This window comes from Oncorhynchus tshawytscha, linkage group LG28 (genome assembly GCF_018296145.1).
Source record: "Oncorhynchus tshawytscha isolate Ot180627B linkage group LG28, Otsh_v2.0, whole genome shotgun sequence".
NCBI lineage: Eukaryota > Metazoa > Chordata > Actinopteri > Salmoniformes > Salmonidae > Oncorhynchus > Oncorhynchus tshawytscha.
In genome coordinates this window covers 7114803-7141510 of record NC_056456.1, presented here as the reverse complement: position 1 = coordinate 7141510, position 26708 = coordinate 7114803, and the positions used below count along the sequence as shown (strand labels likewise).

Genomic DNA, 26708 nt, shown 5'->3' with positions numbered 1-26708 from the left:
AGTGCCTATAAGAACATCCAATAGTCAAAGGTTTATGGAATACAAATGGTATAGAGAGAAATAGTCCTATAATTCCTATAATAACTACAACCTAAAACTTCTTACCTGGGAATATTGAAGACCCATGTTAAAAGGAACCAAGAGCTTTCATATGTTCTCATGTTCTTAGCAAGGAACTTAGCAAGGCACATATTGCACTTTTACTTTCTTCTCCAACACTTTGTTTTTGCATTATTTAAACCAAATTGAACATGTTTCATTATTTATTTGAGGCTAAATGATTTTATTGATGTATTATATTAAGTTAAAATAAGTGTTCATTCAGTATTGTTGTAATTGTCATTATTATAAATACATTTTAAAAAATCGGCTGATTAATCGGTATCGGCTTTTTTTGGTCCTCCAATAATCGGTAGCGGCGTTGAAAAATCAAAATGGGTCGACCTCTAATTGATACTGGCTCTGCTAGTGTAGTAACAGTACTGAATGAATGGGGTGTCATTTGAGAGAGAACAGGTGTCTGTCTGTTCCTGCTCCTATCAGCCATGGTGCTTAGAAGGACGTGTGGGCCTGTAAAGTTGGGAGTGTAGCTACCAAAATGAGGGTCAACACTCCTCCTGTACTGTCACTAATTAACACAAACAAGGGAGAGGGTGATGGGGAGGAAGCGAGAGGAGTGAAAATGTGACGAAGAGGAATCAAGAGGCAGAAGGTGAGAATATGAGGGAGGAAGTGAGAGAGAGGCAGGGGTGGGAATACGAGATGGCATACACCAGTCAATTTTCTGTCTGCTCTGAACCTCTGTCATTCCAAGGCTAGAATGGTGCTCACCTACAATAGCCAATGCACTTCAATGTAATGTAGGCATATACAACAATTTCAGGTGCAGTGCTGGCAAATATTTATATTTTTTACAAAAATATATCTGCACACTGTTGTACACTGCCGTTTTCTTTGTCAGACATGGCAGTAGCCAGGTCGGAGTTGTAAATGAGAACTTGTTCTCAACTGGCCTACCTGGTTAAAGAAAGGTGGAATAAAAAGCATGCAGTGTTCACGTAGGCCTACTTCTACTACCTTCAGCTTCTGCGTTACCTGACTGACGTGATGTGAAAGTAGACCTGGTTGCTATGGACACAAAGTCCTATCGCAATAAATTGACCCATTTTGCTCTCATGATAAATGAAACAACAATAATAATAATAACAAAACATTTTTTTTTATGCACATTTACTTTCCATTAGCAGGATGACTCTACAGACTTGAGTTTCAGTCCCAAGTAAGACATGAAATGTTAACTATTTCATCTAACATCTCCAGGGAATGCATGATGGATATTTTTATGTGCAACATGACAAAATAGAATCCTGGATAATCATATTTCAATTTGGTTCTTTAGAGATGAAATTGCCTGCATGATTTGCCTGGACCAGGGATCATCAACTATATTCAGATTTGTAAATGGTTGAGGGGCCGGAACATAACTACAAATAATTTGTGACTGAAAATTGACAGCAATAGTTTCCGGTGTGGTGGGACATTTTACTGGACCCATATGCATTGGGTATATTTCTGCCAAAATAGACATAACCAAAAGGTGCTGCTATTAATGTGTAATTACATGGTTCTGACATGCCAAAACTTTGTTTATTTGGAAAGAAGACATCTGGGAGATTAATGGGAAATGATCTGAAGATAGATGGGAGTTACACTGATGATTGTGAACTACAGGAAAAGGAGGACTGAGCACGCCCCCATTCTCATCGACGGGGTTGTCCTCTCTGCTACCGCACGGCAAGCGGTACCGGAACGCCAAGTCTAGGTCCAAAAGGCTTCTCAACAGCTTCTACCTCCAAGCCTTTAAGACTCCTTACAAAGCTAATCAAATGGCTACCCAGACTATTTGCGTTGCCTCCCCCCTCTTTTACACCGCTGCTATTCTCTGTTTGTTATCTATGGATAGTCACTTTAACTCTACCTACATGTACATATTACCTCAATTACCTCGACTAACCGGTGCCCACGTACATTGACTCTGTACCTGTACCCCTGTATATAGCCTTGCTATTGTTATTTTACTGCTGCTCTTGAATTATTTGTTTTATTTCTTTTTATCTATTTTTCTTATGTGCATTGTTGGTTAAGGGCTTGTAAGTAACCATTTCTGTTGTATTCCGCGCATGTGACAAATAACATTTGATTTGAGAATACACAAGATCAAGCACACACAAAATAACCCATTTTTATTTTGAAAGTAATCTTTTTTTATTTTATTTACCTTTTTAAAAAGTTTTATTGGTCAAGTCTGTTAAAGACAAATGCTTATTTACAATGACGGCCTACCCCGGCCAAACCTGGACAACACTGGGCCAATTGTGCGCCGCCCTATGGGACTCCCAATGACGGCCGGATGTGATACAGCCTGGATTCGAACCAGGGACTGTAGTGATGCTTCTTGCACTAAGATGCAGTGCCTTAGACTGCTGCGGCACTCGGGAGCCCAAGTGGCAAGTGTATTATTGATGCCCAGAGCTGGAAACCCATCAGATGGCTTCCACAATGTGAATAATATCAGGAAAAAATGGGCTTGATACACCTAATAGCTAGAAATGGGAAGATGTTTCAGTAAGGGGTGTCAGGTGTGGTCACGATGTTTCCAAGTATCCCTAAACTTCTCCAAAGTGGCGTATGTCTGTAAATTAGATAATGCCAGTGCTATTACATATTTGCAATCCCTAAATGCTATTAGTTCAGTATAAATCACAATTCTACCATATCAACCTCACTCAAACATTGTGGTGGTGTTATGGGATATCCAGGGTACATTCAAGTCCTTGTCACTTCTCCAAAGTGTCCGAATGTTGTAATTGCACTGTTTTGCACACTGGATGTGCCCAAGTTTATTGTTCACTATAAAAACGAAATGTATACAACACCACAACCTCTCTCAAACATTGGTGGTGTTGGGGGACATACAGGGCATATCCAAGTGTTTTCTTCATATCTTTATGCGCATAGATATCGTCACTCGGTGGACATTCGATGTTGCCATTGTCATACGTCATCAGATACCATTGGCAATATGCTAGATTTGTTCCTACCAACCTACGGTTTTATTTCATAGCCCCATGTAGCCATAGCTCAAACACAGACCAAATGGAAGCTTACCTTGTAAGATGTTTTTTGTTTGGTGAAAATGTTGTGTAAAATAAACATTTTGGCTCTGGGGCTGGTGATCAATAATTGTCACAGGCAGACAAATAAGATATCCTCATGATCTGTGGAGTGCCGGCTTTTGGTGTGAATCAACGTATTCTTTGTTTATTTTGTTTATGCTTCAAATCAAATCAAATCAAATTTTATTTGTCACATACACATGGTTAGCAGATGTTAATGCGAGTGTAGCGAAATGCTTGTGCTTCTAGTTCCGACAATGCAGTAATAACGAGCAAGTAATCTAACTAACAATTCCAAAAAAAACTACGCTAACCGGAATGTAGGTAGCAGACATCTTGAAATGAGGTCATCGGCTCGGCCTGCCCTTATACATTTGTTTGCCCATATATGGTAGTAAGTCACACCAAATATTTTAAGGCACAGATCAATAGCCAAGACAGTCAGCTTTCCGCAGACACCCTGCTTTTGCAGATAGGGGCTACCGTTCTCATACCAGACTGAATTGATTACAATTGGGTCTCCAAATATGGGGACTTTACATTTTAAGAGGTTTTAAGATTATGGTAATTAATATTAACAGAACATGCAGGTCGAGGATGCAACAATGAATTCTCATGTGCACTTTGAAGATTTTTGAATAACTGTCCGCATTTACTTTTCCTCAGCCATCAAGATTAGTAACAAACGACAAAATCACTAGCCTACGTCAATCTACTATCCTCCTTTGTAAAACATTTGACCTATTCTATTGGTCAGCTTGTTGAGAAATTGCCTATTCCAAACAGAATCTGAGAGTTGTGGGATGATAGATCCCAAATTCATACAACCAGTAGGCTACATAAAAAGTGTGCTAAATAAGATCCACAACGTATATACTGTATACATGCTCCAATTTAATTCCAGGAAATTATGCAAATTAGACCGGTTAACATGACCATTCAAATATATTTCCATCGACTGGTATTTCCATCAATGAATAGGCTAGACAACATTATTTTGCAATGGGATTTGTTCTTTTTGCGGACAATTGGTCAGTGGCAATTTTATTTATCACTCCTTTTTTTTGTCGGCCAATTGCCAGTTATTACCGGCTAACGAAAATCCTTCGCAAGAAGCTCAAGCGTATATATATTTGACTGAAACATAATCATTTCAAACCTTGCTTACATTTTGTATCCGATCATGTCTCCCTATTATACATGGGAACATATTTTTTTAAATAATTTGGAGCTGATTTCCTGATGTTTTTACAGTCTTAATTCTCAAACAATACTTTTTGGGGGGCTTAGTGAACCTGGGTGGGGCAAATAATAAAATAAAGTAAAACATGAGCTCACCAGTTGGACCTAGGCTATATGCTAGATTTACCACCCAAGGAAGTGGGAACTCAAAACACCTTAGCTAGATTGCAAATTCTAAATGTGATATTGTTGCTAGATGGCCATGCAATTTGACAAACTTTCCATTTGTAGAGACACACGGGCTACTAGATGTAGGCCTATTCACCGCAAATGGCACACTCCGCTCCATTCCTCATCTCAATTATGTACTCCGTTTGTAAAGTGGTGTTATTTCTTCTATTGACAATTGAGGGGGGGGGAAACATTATATTCACATAACTCACATATCCTCTTTTTTTTCTTTTTTTACTAAAAGTAGTTTGAAACTGTCTTCCTCACAATTATACTTTTAAAATGTTGCTCAACTGTCAGTATACTTCCACTAATCAGAATTTCTCTCCCTTCATGTGCAAAGGGGAGGGAGCGGGAGTGAGAGCCAACAGCGAGACAGGGCAGATACCTTCATGGCAGGAAGCATGTTTTTTGTTGACCATTGGTTTTTAGAACCAAACAATCTGCGGGAACCTTGTCGCCTAATCACCGAAATGACCGATGTAAGCAAAATTGCTTGGGTAAGAGGGCATTGTCTGTAATTTTCGGTTTATCGTCCCAGCTCTCTTTAAAAGTACTATGGGCTCACCCGCCAACAGAATTTAATAAAACACACAGTAATATATTGAAAGCAAAAGGACACCCTGATGAAGGTGTAAGCCAATACTTTTTAACTTTCAAACCTACACGAATGCCTGGACTTGGATTTTGTATGCCTCTTGGCACCTACAGTGCATTCGGAAATTTGTTACGTTACAGCCTTGTTATTTTTTTAATCAATTTTATAACATCTCAACACAATACCCCATAATGACAGGGAAAACAGGTTTTTAGACATTTTTGCGATGGTATTGAAATTAAGAATCTAAGTATTCAGACCCTTTGCTATGAGACTCGAAATTGAGCTCAGGTTTCTACAACTTTATTGCAGTGGTAAATTCAATTGATTTGGAATGATTTGGAAAGGCACACACCTGTCTATATAAGGTCGCACAGTTGACAGTGCATGTTAGAGCAAAAAACAAGCCATGAGGTGGAGGGAATTGTCGGTAGAGCTCCGGGACAGGTTTGTGTCGAGGCACAGATCTGGGGAAGGGTAGCAAAACATTTCTGCAGCATTGAAGGTCTCCAAGGGCACAGTGGCCTCGATCATTCTTAAATGGAAGTAGTTTGGAACAACCTAGACTCTTCCAAGAGCTGGTCGCCCGGCCAAACTGAGCAATCGGGCTTCCGGGTTGCGCAGCGGTCTAAGGCACTGCATCTCAGTGCAACAGTCCCTGGTTCAAATCCAGGCTTTATCGCATCCGTCTGTGATTAGGAGTCCCATAGGGCGGCGCACAATTGGCCCAGCGTCGTCCGGGTCTGGCTGGGGTAGGCCGTCATTGTAAATAAGAATTTGTTCTTAACTGACTTGCCAAGTTGTTATTTAAAAAAGAAAATAAACAAAAGGGAGGTGACAAAGAAACCCAATGGTCACTGACAGAGCTCCAAAGTTCCTCTGTGGAGATGGTTGTCCATATGGAAGATTCTCCCATCTCTGCAGCGCTCCATCAATCAGGCCTTAATGGTAGTGGCCAGACAGATGCCACTCCTCCTCAGTAAAAGGCACATGAAAGCCCGCTTGGAGTTTGCGTAAAGGAACCTAAAGACTCTCAGACCATGAGCAACAAGATTCTCTGGTCTGATGAAACCAAGTTTGAACTTGAATGACAAGCGTCATGCCTGGAGGATACTTGTCACCATCCCTACGGTGAAGCATGGCGGTGGCAGCATCATGCTGTCTTTCAGCGCCAGGGTCTGAGAGACTAGTGAGGATCGAGGGAAAGACAAATGAAGCAAAGTTCAGAGAGATCCTTGATGAAAACCTGCTCCAGAGTGCTCAGGACTTCAGACTGGGGTGAAGGATCACCTTCCAACAGGGCAACGACCCTAAGCACACGTACCAAGCTGTAGCGTCACCCTAGAAGACTCAAGCCTATAATTGCTGCCAAAGGTGCTTCAACAAAGTACTGAGTAAAGGGTCTGAGTACCTATCTACCTAAATGTGATACCTCAGTTTTATTTTAAATACATTTGCAAAAATGTCAACCTGTTTTTTGCTTTGTCATTGTGGGGTATTGTGTGTAGATAGAGATGTTTTTATTTTGTCAATTTTATAATAAAGCAAAATGCACTGTAGGAAGGGATAAAGTGACTTTGTAACTGATGGACAATAAACAGTAGCAGCAACGTATGTGATGAGTCGAGTTGTTGCAAAAAGGGTCAATGCATATTTTTTTTATTTTTTTTATACCTTTAACTAGGCAAGTCAGTTAAGAACAAATTCTTATTTTCAATGGCGGCCTAGGAACAGTGGGTTTAACTGCCTGTTCAGGGGCAGAACGACAGATTTGTACCTTGTCAGCTCGGGGATATGAACTTGCAACTTTTCGGTTACTAGTCCAACGCTCTAACCACTAGGCTACCCATATAGTCCGGTTAACTATTTAACTAACTATTTAGAAGTCTTATGGCTTGTGAGTATATGTTTTTCAGGGTCCTGTTGGTTCCAAACTTGGGGCATCCGTACCGCTTGCCGTGCAGTAGCAGGGAGAGCAGTCTATGCATTTGGTGGCTGGAGTTTTTGACAATTTTTAGGGCCTTCCTCTTACACCGCATGCTATAGAGGTCCTGGATGTCAGGGAGTTGGCCCCAGTGATGTACTGGGCTGTATGCACTCTGTAGGGCCTTGGGGTCTGATGCCAAGCAGTTGCCATATACCAAGCTGTGATGCAGCCAGTCAAGATGTTCTGTGGTGCAGCAGTGCTCCAAGGCTATGCTCACAGAGTCTGTACATAAGGACTTTATTCATTTTTGGTCAGTCAGTTGTAAGGGGGAAAAAAGCCAACACTTGCACCTTTTCTTCTTTTTTTCTTACTAGCTCTGACCTTGCGAATGGCTACTTTGAGCAAAAATGTATCTACTATGACTGTGATATGTGGTTGTCCCATCTATCTTAAGATGAATGCACTAACTGTAAATCACTGTGGATAAGAGCTTCTGCTAAATGACTAAAATGTTATTCTGTTTAGGGCTAGATAACATTCCAATCTTTTCATTGTTTTGGGGTTCATTCTTTCCAGCGTGTCAAATAAGTTATCTTTTTGCCGTGTCATTATTTGGTTTGGTTTAATTGTGTTGGTGTCCTGGGGCTCTGTGGGGTCTGTTTTTTAACAGAACCAGCTGGCTGAGGGTACTGTTCTCTAGGTTAATCTCTGTAGGTTTGGGCTTTCTGGTGGAATGTGTATGCATTCATTGTTGAATTTAACAGCTCTTTTCTGGATTTTCGTAACTATAGTCCTATTTCTGCTCTGTGCATTGTTTGTGGTTTTGTGTTGTACACAAAGTGCATGCAGAATTCTTCAAAAATATAGTCTCAATTGTGTGTTTGTCCCATTTATTTTGTGTAAATTCTTGGTTGGGTGAGTGGACCTCACAACCATAGAGGGCAATGAGTTTTTAGCCAGATCCTAATTCAGATGTAGAGTTTAATGGTCCTTTTGACGGCATAGAAGGCCCTTTTAGCCTTGTGTCTTAGATCGTTCACAGCCTTGTGGAAGTGACCTGTGGTGTTGATGTTTACGCTGAGGTAGGTATAATTATTTGTGTTCTCTAGGAGAACGGTGTCTAGATAGCATTCGTATTTGTTGTCCTGGCAACTGGACCTTTGTTGGAACACCTTTATTTTTGTCTTACTGAAATTCACTGTCAGGGTCCAAGTCTGACAATAAAAACGATGTAAATAAGTGTATGTACGTGTACTTAATGTATTGTCCCTGACTGTCCCCCCCTCTCTCCTCTGGTCTTCTCCCAGGGACATTATGATCACACACTTTGAGCCATCCATCTCCTACGAGGGTCTGTACGGGGAGGTCAAAGACATGTGCTCCATGGACAACGACCAGCTCTTCACCATGAAGTGGATCGACGAAGAAGGTTTTATTTTTTTTCTTATCCTCCATCCATCTAGCCATCTCTCACCCATCTATCCATCTAAGCTAATTTCCTGCGATTATATGCATTTTGCCATGGCTAAATTTGTTATTTTGTTCAAACATAACAAATACTGCTAAATTCATTGTTTTTGTTATTTTCAATTCTCCCTGACGGTCTAGCTTTTATTTTGGTGATTATTAGTTCTCAAAGATTTAATTATACAAAATTATACCACAGCATTGTTGAATTCTTGTTTCTGATTTTCTAGAAGGCAATCTAGAATGGACGTTAAAACCAGATAACGGGACAGTTGGAAAAGATATTGGAACACATGACGTAATATGTGCCTACACATGCAGACCGTACTTGCTATACAGTTACAGAAAGCTAAACCAACAACTACACAAACTGAAATTGGATGCATTGTGGATGCAATGTAAACACAGGTCCAAAGAGGAAGAAAAATACATACAATGTATATGGATATTAGCGGGAACTGGAGCATCCAGAGCATCCCAAACAGTGGACACTCGTCAGAGGAGGAAGGGGAGGACCATCCTTCTCAGTGAATTTCATAAAAATAAAAAAAGAAAGTGGAACATTAAAGTTATCCTTTTTAGATTAAACTATACTAAATATATTCACATCAAATAACACTGTTTTGCAATAAAGGTCTACAGTACCGTCTGTAGCACTATGTTCTGTAACATCATGGTGTAGCCAGAGGACAGCTTCCTTCTGTCCTCTGGGTACATTGACTTCAATACAAAACCTAGGAGACTCATTGTTCTCACCCCCTTCCAACTTCCGGGGGGTGTCCTCAAACCTATTAGAGCTCCTGCTCTTGCAGCATGAACTGACATGTTGTCCACCCAATCAAAGGATCAGAGAATGATTCTTGTACTGAAAGCATACGCTACAGCTAGCTAACACTGCAGTGCATAGAATATGGTGAGTAGTTGACTCAAAGAGAGAAAGACAATAGTTTAACAGTTTTGAACTAAGTAATTTCTTCCAAAATTAATGAGAAGCGAGAGAGAGCTATTGGAAGTATATATATTTTTCTCTTCCTTAGCTAGCATTGAATACAGCCAGCTAGTTTAGCCTACTCAAACACCCAGCTCAAACAGAGAGGGATGCTATGTTAGCTTGCTGGCTATGGCTATCCAACACTGTAACTCTTCCAAGTCCAGGTAAGCTTTTGGTTTTCATTTATTGCCAACGGGGCCCACCGGAGTATCTGCTAAATTGCTTGCTTCTGACTGTACTGCATGATTTTAGCAGGTTTACTAACACTTAAGTCAATCACCATAGCTACTAGAAATATGATGTGACAATGGTGTAGGCTGTGTAGCGGTTAGTGGTCATGATCAAAAGGTTGGGCTTGGAAATGTTTTTTGTCTGGTCATAGACAGCTGATGTGTTGAGCACTGAAGTGCACAAGTTAAGGGAAAAGGTGGGAGGAGAGCACATAGATGCGAGAAGGGATAAAATAGACAACAAGCTGTTTGTATATGACTGCTATTAAAGTGAACTGGTTGCGTGTGATCGGGTGTATTCAATCTTGCAGATTCTGTTAACTTTTCTTAAGGTGTGAATTTACTAACGCACCCTTAAACAGAACAAACCGGGGATAAACTGAATTTGTCCAATAGAAACTGGTTTGCAACTGTTGGATTACACCTTAGATCAGCTGGGGGCGTGAATGTGTCACTGCCTGTCACCTTAATTACTCCATTTTCTCTCTACCTGTGCACCTACTATACCTACAGTTGAAGTCGGAAGTTTACATACACCTTAGCCAAATACATTTAAACTCAGTTTTTCACAATTCCTGACATTTTAATCCTAGTAAAAAATTCCCTGTCTTCGGTCAGTTAGGATCACCACTTTTATTTTAAAAATGTGAAATGTCAGAATAATAGTAGTGATTTATTTAGGCTTTTATTTCTTTCATCACATTCCCAGTGGGTCAGACGTTTACATACACTCAATTAGTATTTGGTAGCATTGCCTTTAAATTCTTTAACTTGGGTTAAACGTTTTGGGTAGCTTTCCACAATAAGTTGGGTGAATTTTGGCCCATTCCTCCTGACAGAGATGGTGTAACGGAGTCAGGTTTGTAGGCCTCCTTGCTCGCACACGCTGTTTTAGTTCTGCCCACACATTTTCTAGATCAAGGCTTTGTGGTGGCCTCTCCAATACCCTGACTTTGTTGTCCTTAAGCCATTTTGCCACAACTTTGGAAGTATGCTTGGGGTCATTGTCCATTTGGAAGACCCTATTTGCGACCAAGCTTTTACTCCCTGACTGATCTCTTGAGATGTTGCTTCAAATTATCCACATAATTTCCCTTCGTCGTAGTGCCATCTATTTTGTGAAGTGCACCAGTCCCTCATGCAGCTAAGCACCCCCACAACATGATGCTGCCACCCCTGTGCTTCACGGTTGGGATGATGTTCTTCGGTTTGCAAGCCTCCCCCTTTTTCCTCCAAAAATAACGATGGTCATTATGGCCAAACAGTTCTATTTTTGTTTCATCAGACCAGAGGACATTTCTCTAAAAAGTACGATCTTTGTCCCCGTGTGCAGTTGCAAACCGAACTCTTGCTTTTTTTTATGGCGGTTTTGGAGCAGGGGCTTCTTCCTTGCTCAGCGGCCTTTCAGGTTATGTCAATATAGGACTTGTTTTACTGTGGATATAGATACTTTTGTACCGGTTTCCTCCAGCATCTTCACAAGGTCCTTAGCGGTTGTTCTGGGATTGATTTGCACTTTTCACACCATAGTACACTAATCTCTAGGAGACCGAACGCATCTCCTTCCTGAGCGGTATGACAGCTGCGTGGTCTCATGGTGTTTATACTTGCGTACTATTGTTTGTACAGATGAACGTGATACCTTCAGGCATTTGGAAATTGGATGAACCAGACTTGTGGAGGTCTACAATTTATTTTTCTGATGTCTTGGCTGATTTCTTTTGATTTTCCCATGATGTCAAGCAAAGAAGCACTGAGTTTGAAAGTAGTCTTTGAAATACATCCACAGGTACACCTCCAATTGACTCAAATGATGTCAAAACAGTATTTTAAATTTAACTAGGCCAGTCAGTTAAGATCAAATTCTTATTTGCAATGATGGGCCAATTGTGTGCTGCCCTATGATTCTCCCAATCACGGCCGGTTGTGATACATTCATGATTGGAATCGAACCAGGATCTGTAGTGATGCCTCTAGCACAAAGATGAAGTGCCTTAGACCGCTGCGCCACTCGGGAGCCCAAAATTCAGACCCCTTGACCTTTTCCACATTTTGTTACGTTACACCCTTATTCTAAATTGGATTAAATAATGACAAAGAGAAAACAGGTTTAGAAATGTTTGCTTATTAACATAAGTGTTCCGAACCTGTGCTATGGGACTCGAAATTGAGCTCACGTGCATCCTGTTTCCATTGATCATCCTTGATGTTTCTACAGCTTGATTGAAGTCCACCTGTGGTAAATTCAATTGATTGGATATGATTTGGAAAGGTACACACCTGTCAACTGTGGGACCTTATATAGACATGTCAGAGCAAAAGCCAAGCCATGAGGTCGAGGGTTAGGTCCAAAGAGCTCCGAGACAGGATTGTGTCGAGGCACAGATCTGGGAAAGGGTACCAAAACATTTCTTTCAGCATTGAAGGTCCCCAAGAACAGTGGCCTCCATTATTCTTAAATGGAAGAAGTTTTTGGAACCACCAAGACTATTCCTAGAGCTGGCTGCCTGACAAAACTGAGTAATCAGGGGAGTAAGGGCCTTGGTCAGGGAGGTGACCAAGAACCCAATGGTCATTCTGAGTTCTTCTGTGGAGATTGGAGAACCTTGCTGAAGGACAACCATCTCTGCAGCACTCCACCAATCAGGCCTTTATGGTAGAGTGGCCAGATAGTAGTAAAATGCACATGACAGCCCACTTGAAGTTTTCCAAAAGGCACCTAAAGGCTCAAACCATGAGAAACATGGTCTTAAGAAACCAATATTTAACTTCTTGACCTGAATGCCAGGCGTTACGTCTGAAGGAAACCTGGCACCATCCCTACGGTGACGCATGGTGGTGGCAGCAGCATCATGCTGTGTGGATGTTTTGTCAGGATTGAGGGAAAGATAAACGGAGCAAAGTACAGAGTGATCCTTGATGAAAACGTGCTTCAGAGCACTCAGGACTTCAGACTGGGGCGAACAGACATCTTCCAACAGGACAACAACCCTAAGCACACAACCAAGACAACGCAGGACTGGCTTCGGGACAATTGTCTGAATGTCCCTGAGGGGCCCAGCCAGAGACCGGACTTGAACCCGATCGAACATCTCTGGAGAGACTTGAAAATAGCTATGCATTATGATATGTGAGAAAACAGTGCTAACTGTGCTAGGCTTTGTACCCCCTCACTATCTGTCCAGATAGTCATGCATAGCTACTGTATCTAGCTAGCTGGCCCTGCATCGGTATCGGGCTGGTCGTAAATGCTTGTGTGTGTCACAGCACAGTTGATGACGTCAGGTTGTTGGACTCAGTGAAAGGTCAGGCTGCCCTAACTAATTAATGTATCACCACTCAGCCAGCCATACTTCAATAGCCTCGTCACAGTCTCTGAAAAACACACACTGTAACTGTTCATAATGAACTCAGCCAAGACTGAGCCGCTGCCTTAACAGAAGTCACACACACACACATCCACATACACTCCCTCATAGGCGTCTTCTCTAAACTGGGAACAGCTAAATGTATCAGCTAAGAGATCTTGAGGAACGTGGTGGTGCTGAAGAATTACTGAACTCCACTATATGGGGAATTGTGTGTCATGTGAGATGCCGTTACTGTACTGACCGGTTGTGTTGCTGTGTCCACTGTCTTCCCAGGTGACCCGTGTACAGTATCGTCTCAGCTGGAGATGGAGGAAGCCCTGAGGCTCTATGAACTCAATAAAGACTCTGAACTCATCATCCATGGTAACATGACCTTCAGTTCTATTCAATAAACATTTATTTATATCCTAGGGGAAATCATTCCTTGACTGACAGTGCAGTGACAATGCAGACAACATAATACATACATTGGCTTTGCATTCAATTCAATAAGTTAAGTTTATCCTCTTCAGATACACATTAACCAACAGACAACTTGAGAACATTCACCTTCCATTACATTCAATTCAATGTATTAATTGAATAAATAAGAATGTTGGCTGCTGGGCTGACATTGCAGACAAGGATACAAGCAGACAACATAATGTATACATAACAAACATGAATCTTCTGTCTACTACACTGATCCTATCCATCTGCTAGCGAGGCAAACATCAGGTAGCCTCTCGATAACCAGGATCTAGTCATGGGTTTACTGAGTAGCCTGTTCATGAGCGCGATTTGGTTGTACTTAATCAACACCAGATAGAGGGGACCGGTTAAGAGCAAGGTGAAGGTCACAGTAGAGGAAGTGAGGGAGATGAGTTGGGGGATAGGGGGAAGGGCACAGGGGGGGGTGATGGAGCATCCACCACTCACATGATGGAGCATCCACCACTCACCTCTGGCACACGTACTTGTGTGATGTGGGGTCTGCAATGTTGTAGGCCTAAAGCTGTTATTTCCCTCTCCTCTCAGTGTTTCCTTGTGTCCCAGAGAAGCCTGGCATGCCATGTCCAGGAGAGGACAGTAAGTCTACAACTACTTGTCCCTTTTTCTCTTATATCCATATCACTGTTTTCTGAAGATGGGGAGTTTCTCTCTGACACACACACACATACTTTGTCCTGTAACCCTTGTTTCTTGCTCCTCCAGAGTCTATATATCGTCGTGGGGCAAGACGCTGGAGGAAGCTCTACTACGCCAGTGGCCATGCCTTCCAGGCAAAGCGCTTCAACAGGGTGAGCTACCTTTCTATCCATCTCTTTCTCTATGTTCCACTCTTCGTTCCTCTTTGTCTCGATCTCCCCCTCTCTCTCTCTATCTATCTATATATATTTTTTAATATATATATATATATATTTTTTTTTTCATTCATTCATTGTGGTTCTTCCTTTAAAAGTTGCATCATACCACTCCACAGCTTGCGGAATTTTATGGCATGGAGTGCATAACATCATAGTATTTTACTGTCAGCCATTGTTGCCATTTATGCTAGTTTGACCACCAGAGAGCATCTTTGAGATGCTAAGTTATTGAAATGACATGGAGCTGTAGGCCTAAGTTTCCTGTAGCTCTTTTAGCTTAACTTACTTATTGGCATCAAGGCCTACATCATTGATTGATTTACTGTATAATCAATTCCTTTGTGTGATTATTACACAGGATGCAAGTCATCCATGTCTTTAAATGCAGCCAAGCATTTTAGTTATAAAACAAAATAACAAAGGGAGCCTTGAATAATTAAACGATGAGTAAACCGCAACATGTCGGCTAAAGTGATTTAATTCATGAATGCATTTGACCTCGTGGCTGCAAGGAGCCAAGGTAAGTTGCCAACTAGCATTAAACTTATCTTATCAAAAACAATCAATCCTCACATAATCACTAGTTAACTACACATGGTTGATGATATTACTAGCTTGTTCTGCGTTGCATATAATCAATGCGGTGCCTGTTAATTCGAATCACAGCCTACTTCAACTTCGCCAAACGGGTGATGATTTAACAAAAGCACATTCTTGAAAAAATTATGCAATAATGTACCTAACCATAGGTTAGGAGAGTTCAATTCCTTCGACCTCATGGCTTGGTTTTTGCTCTGACATGCACCGTCAACTGTGGGACCTCATAGACAGGTGTTTGCCTTCCCAAATCATCACGAATCAATTGAATTTACCCCAGGGTCTGATTACTTAGGTAAATAAGGTATTTCAATTTTTTTTATACATTTGCAGAAATTTCTAAACCTATATTCTATTTGTCATTATGGGGTATTGTGTGTAGATTGAGAAATAATTTAGTCAAAAACATGTATTATTATTTGATTTGAAAAAAAATTAAACCTTTGTTTAACTAGGCAAGTCAGTTGAACAATTTCCTATTTATAATAACGGCCTAGCCCGGCCAAACCCATCGTGAGGAAGGCGCAGCAGCGCCTCTTCAACCTCAGGAGGCTGAAGAAATTTGGCTTGTCACCAAAAGCACTCACAAACTTCTACAGATGCACAATCGAGAGCATCCTGGCAGGCTGTATCACCGCCTGGTATGGCAACTGCACTGCCCTCAACCGTAAGGCTCTCCAGAGGGTAGTGAGGTCTGCACAACGCATCACCGGGGGCAAACTACCTGCCCTCCAGGTCACCTACACCACCCGATGCTACAGGAAGGCCATAAAGATCATCAAGGACATCAACCATCCGAGCCACTGCCTGTTCACCCCGCTGTCATCCAGAAGGCGAGGTCAGTACAGGTGCATCAAAGCTGGGACCGAGAGACTGAAAAACAGCTTCTATCTCAAGGCCATCAGACTGTTAAACAGCCACCACTAACATTGAGTGGCTACTGCCAACACACTGTCAATGACACTGACTCTACTCCAGCCACTTTAATCATGGGAATTGATGGGAAATGATGTAAATATATCACTAGCCACTTTAAACAATGCTACCTTATATAATGTTACTTACCCTACATTATTCATCTCATATGCATACGTAGATACTGTACTCTATATCATCGACTGCATCCTTATGTAATACATGTATCACTAGCCACTTTAACTACGCCACTTGGTTTACATACTCATCTCATATGTATATACTGTACTCGATATCATCTACTGTATCTTGCCTATGCTGCTCTGTACCATCACTCATTCATATATCCTTATGTACATATTCTTTATCCCCTTACACTGTGTATAAGACAGTAGTTTTTTTGGAATTGTTAGTTAGATTACTTGTTCGTTATTACTGCATTGTCGGAACTAGAAGCACAAGCATTTCGCTACACTCGCATTAACATCTGCTAACCATGTGTATGTGACAAATAAAATTTGATTTGATTATGACCCTGGGCCAATTGTGCGCCGCCCTATGGGACTCCCAATCACAGCCGGATGTTATTATTCAGGCTGTAACGTAACAAATTGTGGAAAAAGTTAAGGGGTCTGAATATTTTCCCGAATGCATTGTATGAGATTGATTGATTACTACTGAATATAAGATCAGCGTCAACTCACCATCAGTACGACCAAGAATATGTTTTTCGCGACGCGGATCCTGTGTTCTGCCTTACAAACAGGACAACGGAGTGGATTCCATGCAGCGACCCAAAAAATCGACTCCGAAAAAGAGGGAAACGAGGCGGTCTTCTGGTCAGACTCCGGAGACGGGCACACCGTGCACCACTCCCTAGCATTCTTCTTGCCAATGTCCAGTCTCTTGACAACAAGGTTGATGAAATCCGAGCAAGGGTAGCATTCCAGAGGGACATCAGAGACTGTAACGTTCTTTGCTTCACGGAAACATGGCTCACTGGAGAGACGCTATCCGAGGCGGTGCAGCCAGCGGGTTTCTCCACGCATCGCGCCGACAGAAACAAACATCTTTCTGGTAAGAAGTGGGGCGGGGGCGTATGCCTTATGACTAACGTGACATGGTGTGATGAAAGAAACATACAGGAACTCAAATCCTTCTGTTCACCTGATTTAGAATTCCTCACAATCAAATGTAGACCGCATTATCTACCAAGAGAATTCTCTTCGATTATAATCACAGCCGTATATATCCCCCCCCAAGCAGACACATCGATGGCTCTGAACGAACTTTATTTAACTCTCTGCAAACTGGAAACGATTTATCCGGAGGCTGCATTCATTGTAGCTGGGGATCTTAACAAGGCTAATCTGAAAACAAGACTCCCTAAATTGTATCAGCATATTGATTGCGCAACCAGGGGTGGAAAGACCTTGGATCATTGTTACTCTAACTTCCGCGACGCATATAAGGCCCTGCCCCGCCCCCCTTTCGGAAAAGCTGACCACGACTCCATTTTGTTGATCCCTGCCTACAGACAGAAACTAAAACAAGAGGCTCCCACGCTGAGGTCTGTTCAACGCTGGTCTGACCAAGCTGACTCCACACTCCAAGATTGCTTCCATCACGTGGACTGGGAGATGTTTCGTATTGCGTCAGATAACAACATTGACGAATACGCTGATTCGGTGTGCGAGTTCATTAGAACGTGCGTTGAAGATGTCGTACCCATAGCAACGATTAAAACATTCCCTAACCAGAAACCGTGGATTGATGGCAGCATTCGTGTGAAACTGAAAGCGCGAACCACTGCTTTTAATCAGGGCAAGGTGTCTGGTAACATGACTGAATACAAACAGTGCAGCTATTCCCTCCGCAAGGCTATTAAACAAGCTAAGCGTCAGTACAGAGACAAAGTAGAATCTCAATTCAACGGCTCAGACACAAGAGGCATGTGGCAGGGTCTACAGTCAATCACGGACTACAGGAAGAAATCCAGCCCAGTCACGGACCAGGATGTCTTGCTCCCAGGCAGACTAACTTTTTTGCCCGCTTTGAGGACAATACAGTGCCACTGACACGGCCTGCAATGAAAACATGCGGTCTCTCCTTCACTGCAGCCGAGGTGAGTAAGACATTTAAACGTGTTAACCCTCGCAAGGCTGCAGGCCCAGACGGCATCCCCAGCCGCGCCCTCGGAGCATGCGCAGACCAGCTGGCCGGTGTGTTTACGGACATATTCAATCAATCCCTATACCAGTCTGCTGTTCCCACATGCTTCAACTTCAAGAGGGCCACCATTGTTCCTGTTCCCAAGAAAGCTAAGGTAACTGAGCTAAACGACTACCGCCCCGTAGCACTCACATCTGTCATCATGAAGTGCTTTGAGAGACTAGTCAAGGACCATATCACCTCCACCCTACCTGACACCCTAGACCCACTCCAATTTGCTTACCGCCCAAATAGGTCCACAGACGATGCAATCTCAACCACACTGCACACTGCCCTAACCCATCTGGACAAGAGGAATACCTATGTGAGAATGCTGTTCATCGACTACAGCTCGGCATTCAACACCATAGTACCCTCCAAGCTCGTCATAAAGCTCGAGACCCTGGGTCTCGACCCCGCCCTGTGCAACTGGGTACTGGACTTCCTGACGGGCCGCCCCCAGGTGGTGAGGGTAGGCAACAACATCTCCTCCCCGCTGATCCTCAACACTGGGGCCCCACAAGGGTGCTTTCTGAGCCCTCTCCTGTACTCCCTGTTCACCCACGACTGCGTGGCCACGCACGCCTCCAACTCAATCATCAAGTTTGCGGACGACACAACAGTGGTAAGCTTGATTACCAACAACGACGAGACTGCCTACAGGGAGGAGGTGAGGGCCCTCGGAGTGTGGTGTCAGGAAAATAACCTCACACTCAACGTCAACAAAACTAAGGAGATGATTGTGGACTTCAGGAAACAGCAGAGGGAACACCCCCCTATCCACATCGATGGAACAGTAGTGGAGAGGGTAGCAAGTTTTAAGTTCCTCGGCATACACATCACAGACAAACTGAATTGGTCCACTCACACAGACAGCATCGTGAAGAAGGCGCAGCAGCGCCTCTTCAACCTCAGGAGGCTGAAGAAATTCGGCTTGTCACCAAAAGCACTCACAAACTTCTACAGATGCACAATCGAGAGCATCCTGGCCGGCTGTATCACCGCCTGGTACGGCAACTGCTCCGCCCTCAACCGTAAGGCTCTCCAGAGGGTAGTGAGGTCTGCACAACGCATCACCGGGGGCAAACTACCTGCCCTCCAGGACACCTACACCACCCGATGTTACAGGAAGGCCATAAAGATAATCAAGGACATCAACCACCCGAGCCACTGCCTGTTCACCCCGCTATCATCCAGAAGGCGAGGTCAGTACAGGTGCATCAAAGCTGGGACCGAGAGACTGAAAAACAGCTTCTATCTCAAGGCCATCAGACTGTTAAACAGCCACCACTAACATTGAGTGACTGCTGCCAACACACTGACTCAACTCCAGCCACTTTAATAATGGAAATTGATGGGAAATGATGTAAATATATCACTAGTCACTTTAAACAATGCTACCTTATATAATGTTTACTTACCCTACATTATTCATCTCATATGCATACGTATACACTGTACTCTATATCATCGACTGCATCCTTATGTAATACATGTATCACTAGCCACTTTAACTATGCCACTTTGTTTACATACTCATCTCATATGTATATACTGTACTCGATATCAGCTACTGTATCTTGCCTATGCTGCTCTGTACCATCACTCATTCATATATCCTTATGTACATATTCTTTAACCCCTTACACTGTGTATAAGACAGAAGTTTTGGAATTGTTAGTTAGATTACTTGTTGGTTATTACTGAATTGTCGGAACTAGAAGCACAAGCATTTTGCTACACTCGCATTAACATCTGCTAACCATGTGTATGTGACGAATAAAATTTGATTTGATTTATATTTTTTTGTTAATTATTATTGTATTTGTTGTGCTGTTTATACTGTCAGAAATGTAGCTTCATTAAATTGATCAATATTATGGTGTTTCTATTCCAAGAAAAAATGCATTTTACAGTAGCCTATGTAGGCCTCGGGGCTTCCGTTATGAAAATATGGTGCTGTACAACGTGATCGGTCAGGAGTAGGCCTAGGTTACTAAGTGACTATGAGTGAAGAGCAAAATAATCGGAACATTTCCACACCCTAATTGTAGGCTAACCAATACCCAAACAGAGATTCAGTGGCAAGAAACATCTGATTTATGAAGACAAGTCTCCATGCTTGCTTCAAATCCTATTATAACAATTGGTTGACTTTGGGTGTTTCAGTAAGCAACAATTTTATGGCTGCAGTTGCATTAGCCCACTTTATTCCAATATTTCTGTCATTCAGTGAAATTTATTCCCATAGTAATTTGTTATGGATCCATCCAGATGTGGTTAGAAAACAGTGCATGTGGTGGGCTATGCAGAGAGATTGGTGAAGTGACATGTCTTGCAAAGGTCTGTTAAAGTCCCTAAACTCAGCAAGAGTCTATTGTCCTGCTGATAGCCCATCAATGGTGGATGGATGCTTTTGTACTCCAATTTATTGGAAAGGCTGCTTAAACATTCACACCTGGCCCACAGCTTTGTTGCGTCCTCTTTCACTCCATTCGCCGCTTGGCAATGGCCAAATGTTTCTTTCTGTTATCTATTCGGTAACATTTTACAAGTAAATGTAATAAACATTTCATTTTAAACATTTTATTTTGTTTTATTTTTACTGTTTCCTACATTGTAGAATAATAGTGAAGACATCAAAACTATGAAATCACACATAGGGAGTGACGCACCAAAACATTTTTAAACAAATCAAAAAAACATTTTTATATTTGAGATTCTTCAAATAGCCACCCATTGCCTTGATGACAGCTTTGCACACTCTTGGCATTCTCTCAACCAGCCTGTCACCTGGAATGCATTTCAATTCACCGGTCTGCCTTGTTAAAAATTAATTTCTGGAATTTCTTTCTTCAATATATTTGAGCCAATCAGTTGTGTTATGACAAGGTAGGTTGGTATACAAAAGAGAGCCCTATTTGGTAAAAGACAAAGTCCATATTATGACAAGAACAGCTCAAATAAGCAAAGAGAAACAACAGTCCGTCATTACTTTAAGACATGGTCAGTACATCCGGAAAATGTCAAGAACTTTGAATGTTTCTTCAACTACAGTCGCAAAAACCATCAAGCGCTATGATGAAACTGGCTCTGAGGACTGCCACAGGAAAGGAAGACCCAGAATTAAAAATATATAATATTTTTTTTATTTAACCAGGTAAAACCCATTGAGGTTGTTAACCTATTTTGTGAGGGTGACTTGGTAAGAAGGCAAAACAGGGAAAATAGCAGCGTGTCCATAAAACATTACAGAAAAATACAGAATACACACAAAAGACAGTGTCACAAGTTAGATACAATTGAAAATTAGAAACAACTGCAGTTTTCACAAACCGTGTGGTCTTAAAAACAGGCAAAGACACGAACTCCCCTAACTTTAAAATCTTCTGAAGCATGTTCCAGGGTGAAGGGGCGTTCTGGGAAAAATATTGTTTCCCCATCTCAGTTCTAGCCTTAGGAACAGACGAGGACAGCAGCGACTGAACGAAGACTGTATTGAGTGACTGATCTGGTCAGTAAAGAACAGAGATACAAAGGGAGTTGTCCCATCAATGCTTTGTACACAAGTGTACCAGTGCTTTAGCCTCCTGGTGGAGAGAGAAGTCCATTGCACCATAGCATGCAAATCACAGTGATGGGTCAGTGATATAGCGTTTGTAATAAATCTTAAAGCAACATGATACACTGTGTCCTGAGTTTAAGGTACTTGCTAAGGTACTTGCTGAGGCCTGCATATAGACAATATCACTATAATCCAGCACTGATTTATAAAAAATATATATTTTTGTTGCTTTGAACAATATATTTTCTGACTAACATTGAAAAGCAAGATTTGTTCCTGTAATAGAAATCCAATTTCAACCTCAGTTTCTTGGTCACGGTATCAATGTACTGTTTAAAATTCAACTTCTCATCTAACCAAATCCTAAGATACTTATAGGAGGTAACCCTATCAATTTGCTGGCCTGTTATAGTTCAAATCTGCAATTGACTCATCTGTTAACTTTCAGGGAAGAGAACCATAAACTTTGTTTTCCTTTTTCATTAAGCACAAGTTTCAATTGGAAAAGCTGCCTTTGAATAACATCGAAGGCTAACTGTAAGTCCTGAAAAGGCTCAATATTAGACATGCTAGAATTAATGTGTCATCAGCCTACAAATGGAGGTTTGCAGAGTCAACAGTCTTCCCTATATCATTTATATACAGTTTAAAAAGGATCAGACCTAAAATTGAGTCCTGGGAACTCCTTTTGTAAGCCTTAACTCAGATTTCATACCCTTCTGTGCTACACACTGTGTTCTGTCAGAAAGGTAGTTTTGGAACTATGCATCAACACTTAAACCAACCTTTTTTAGTCTATACAACAGCAGGTCAACAGTGTCGAAGGCCTTCGATACCTCAATAAAAAGTGAGAAACAGTGATTTTTCTTGTCCTGCGCATCTAGAATGTCACCTACAACCTTACTTTCAGCAGTAATTGTACTATGCTTGGCTCTAAAACCTGACTGGAATTGATATATAACTGAGTTATTATAAAGAAAGTCAACTGAGTTCACCAGGTTTTCCAAAACTTTTGCCAGTGCAGACAGTTTAGATATGGGACGATAATTATGCAACAGGGACGGATCTCCACCTTTATGTATAGGCTACCTTCCAGACTTTTGGAATGGTATTATTCGCCAATGAAAGATTTTAATACATGAATGAGAGGGGCAGCAATGATCTCTGCACCAATTTTTGTTTAAATAAGGGTTTAATTTATCCGGTCCAGCTGCTTTCTTAATAGCAATAGATTTGAGTTCCTTTACAACTTCTGAAAGCTCAATCTCGGTCAAATGACATAAATGACCCGTAGGCCGGCATGTGGCAGTTTCATTCACAGCCTCATTTGAGATGTTTGGAAGGAGTTAATCAAATAAATGCCCGGCTTGAGTAAAATGCTCAATAAACATGTCAAGCAGTTTATTCTTGTCAGTGATATCCATTTAATTTGAGGTCAATTTCAGTGGAAGACCAGAGGAGTTTGAGTTTGCGTTCATGGATTTAGTGGTTTTCCACCATTTCTTTGGGTTATTGAGGTTTGCCTTGATAGATTCGTTATAGAAGCTAAATTTGCATTTCCGTATTAACAATGCCCACTTATTTCTCAGTGCCCTGAATAACTGCCGTTCAGTCTGGGAATTACCCTTTCTGGCTTTGGCCCACTGTGTATTTAGTTTATTGATCCAATCAGATCATTTCCCTGTAAAGCAGGGATTATCTCTACCTCTTCCCCGGGTACTCAAGAGGGGCATGTTTATCACAGATAGTAGAAAACACAATGAGAATGCCTCTTCGATATATGGAATAAGTACAATCCTATCCCAGTTGCATGCAGAAAGTTAATGCAGGAATGCATGCTCACAGAACTGCGTAAAATTTTGTTTGACTCAGAACCGAGAGGGCACTTTGGGGATTTTGGTGTCTCTAATGCAAGCAACTGCACAATGATCACTTAAACCATTAGCGAAAATCCCAACGGCTGTGTATATATGCAGATTGTTTGTTAGAATAACGTCAATATGTGTTGACTTAGAGATGTCTTTGGGATTGAGTCTTGTAACCGCATTTATAATTTGAGTGAAATGTCATGTATTGCACAGTCCTTTCATGACCTCCGAGTTTGGAGATAACCAATCCCAGTTTAAATCGCCCATGAGGACCATTTAATTTTTCCCCCAACCATGCATCAGTTCAGCCAGAGAATCCAGGTATTCTACTTTTGCAGTTGGTCTATAACATCCTATCAAATCTAAGTTTACAGCTTTTGATAACTGCAGCTTCAATGCTAAAAACTCACTGTTTTGGTTTAGATAAAGACTTTAGTTCACTAACCACATATGTCTTTAATATAGATGGCTATACCTCCCCCTTACTTTGTTGGTCTCATCGATAAACATAACTATCCAAGCCTTTAGACTGATATAGATTTCTTAAGCCAGGTCTCGGACAGTACTAAGACATCTGGGTCAGCAGTGTGAACCCAGACTTTTATCATGTCCAATTTTGGCATCAAACTCCTCACATTTAATATGCATCAGTCCCAACCCTGATCTAGTTTTAAAGTAATTTGGAGTGGGAAGTTCATCCGTAGTCAATGGGCCTGGGTTTGGGTGAATGTTTCCTGACACCAAAAGCAGAAGAATAATTAAACACCTTGATTTGTTATTTCCTAAAATCACTCTGCACTTAGATGATTCAAAATAATCCAAACTAGAGTCATCTGATTTCAACACAGTTTTTAGCCAGACCAAACCCTGTAGATTAAAGTTTTATGTGAATGTCACAGTAGGAGTCAAATGGTAACACAATGGGATCCCTCTGAAAGACTACAGCTGCTATACCATCAGTCAATGTAGGGTTTAGCAGTATCTCTGGGTCAGGGAGATTGCATAGTCTAAATGATCAAAAACAATGAACCATAACCCATGTAGGCAGCAATTAAAACCAGTTGTACAAAAATACCCCTTTTAACTACAGAACAGTTCACTAAACAAAAAACAAAAACAAAATTTAAATATACTGAGTACATTTTTTTAAACCTTAAATTCCCCTAAAATTCTTCAGCTGTAGCCTACAGGTCTAGTAGAGTTAGAAAGCAAGTGTGTGCCCGAGCGTTATTGCCTTGGAATGGTCAGTGCATTCAACAGCCGCTGCAGGAATGTACTGCCCGGGATTTTGCCCAGTGTGTGGGTCTGGTAAGTGCACCCAGTCGCCTTGCAGTATGCTACCGCACCGTGAGGCAGAACGGGCTTCGTAGACCAATTACTAGTGGGTAGTCCACCCGGCAGAGGTATCCTGGGCTAGGAAGCCCAGCACATCTAGAAGTTATGTCACAGCGCAGATACCAACCTCCGGCTTCCACCGCACAGTGAGGCAGGAGAGGAGTCGGATGACTCCGGTAGAATGGCAAAACACAGATAATAACCTGACCGTCTGAGTATCCAAGGCTAGTCGGCCCATCGTGTCTAGACCGTCAGTCACAGCACAGATGTATCCTCTCTCGGCTTTCAGGGAGGGCACCACACCGGCTTTATCTCCTTGTGTAGAAACCAGCAGATGTCAATTTAACTTTTTAATTGTTTTGATCCTGTAGGATTTTAGATTTTTCCTGTTATTTAATTACAACTCTCACAGCCTATAACGGTTTTGCTCAGTAATAAAAACTTGTAACACTTGAAACAAACAGTGTGACACAACAAGCTCAGCAAAACTGCCCTGCCACAATCTTGATGAAATTAAGCACATTAATCTGCTTTAACCTCTGCTGCAGAGGTTAAGTCAATTCAAGTTACCAGCCTCAGAAATCCGCAATTAATGGCACCTCAGATTCCAACCCAAATAAATGCTTCACAGAGTTCAAGTAACAGACACTTCTCAACATCAACTGTTTAGCGGAGACTGCGTAAATCAGGCCTTCATTGTCGAATTTCTGCAAAGAAACCATTACTAAAGGACACCAATAATAAGAAGAGACTTGCTTGGGCCAAGAAACACGAGCAATGGACATTAGACCGGTGGAAAATTTGTCCTTTGGTCTGGAGTCCAAATTTCCTGGCTTTCATTCAAAATAAGTTATATTATAATTCAGGCTTAAAGACACATTCTTTCTGATTGTCTTTAGCATGCAATCTCCTCTCGCTGCAGCTAATTTTGTTTGAACTATGTGGATTATAATGTATATATTTGTATAGGTTCATGCATTTTTCGTGAGGGCAAATCTGGTCTGTGATATTGCGTTAGAAATGTACAACTTTAGAGTACTTAAGCCTCATACATGGGACTCAACTCTGACAGCATCTATCGGTAGTCTAAACTGTGGCACAAAATTGGGGGATTTTTTTTTTTTTTTTTTTTTTTTACACATAGCTGAGCTATTAGACTATCCTATTGTATATTAATGGAGGTGTGAATGTTTCAGTCAGTCTCTCTCCTATCGACTAAAGTCCTGCATCAGGCATAAAAAATCAGGTGGTCCCAGAGTTGAGCGAGAACTTGGGTAAATACAATGGCTCAATTACACTGGATATGTGGACTGACAATGTTCGGAAAAAAATAGGATACTTAAGGCCAGCTATTGTGAAATAATATATGTGGATCTTGTTGATGTCCTCTATCGCCTCGAGGCTTACTGTCCATCTGGTAATTGTGAGGTTCCAAAGGATAAGGTGTCACCTTCAGATGGATGTGTGATTTCAGAGAGAAGCCAGCTGTCAGCCTGGGACCAGACACGGTGGATAAAGAGTCACCTTCAGATGGATGTGTGGTTTCAGAGAGAAGCCAGCTGTGAGCCTGGGACCAGGCAGGGTGGATAAAGAGTCACCTTCAGATGGATGTGTGGTTTCAGAGAGAAGCCAGCTGTGAGCCTGGGACCTGGCAGGGGGGATAAAGAGTCACCTTCAGATGGATGTGTGGTTTCAGAG

General features: G+C 41.7%; 1 protein-coding gene across 1 annotated transcript in view; it reads left to right on the top strand.

The window, feature by feature from the left end:
• The window catches only part of LOC112226575 (protein kinase C, iota), a 69201-nt gene that overhangs the window by 12164 nt on the left and 30329 nt on the right, over positions 1 to 26708 (top strand). The window contains exons 2-5 of the mRNA XM_024390981.2: positions 8422 to 8543; positions 13447 to 13536; positions 14191 to 14241; positions 14368 to 14453. Coding sequence (XP_024246749.2) covers positions 8422 to 8543; positions 13447 to 13536; positions 14191 to 14241; positions 14368 to 14453 — 349 coding nt within the window. The remainder of the gene's footprint in view (positions 1 to 8421; positions 8544 to 13446; positions 13537 to 14190; positions 14242 to 14367; positions 14454 to 26708) is intronic.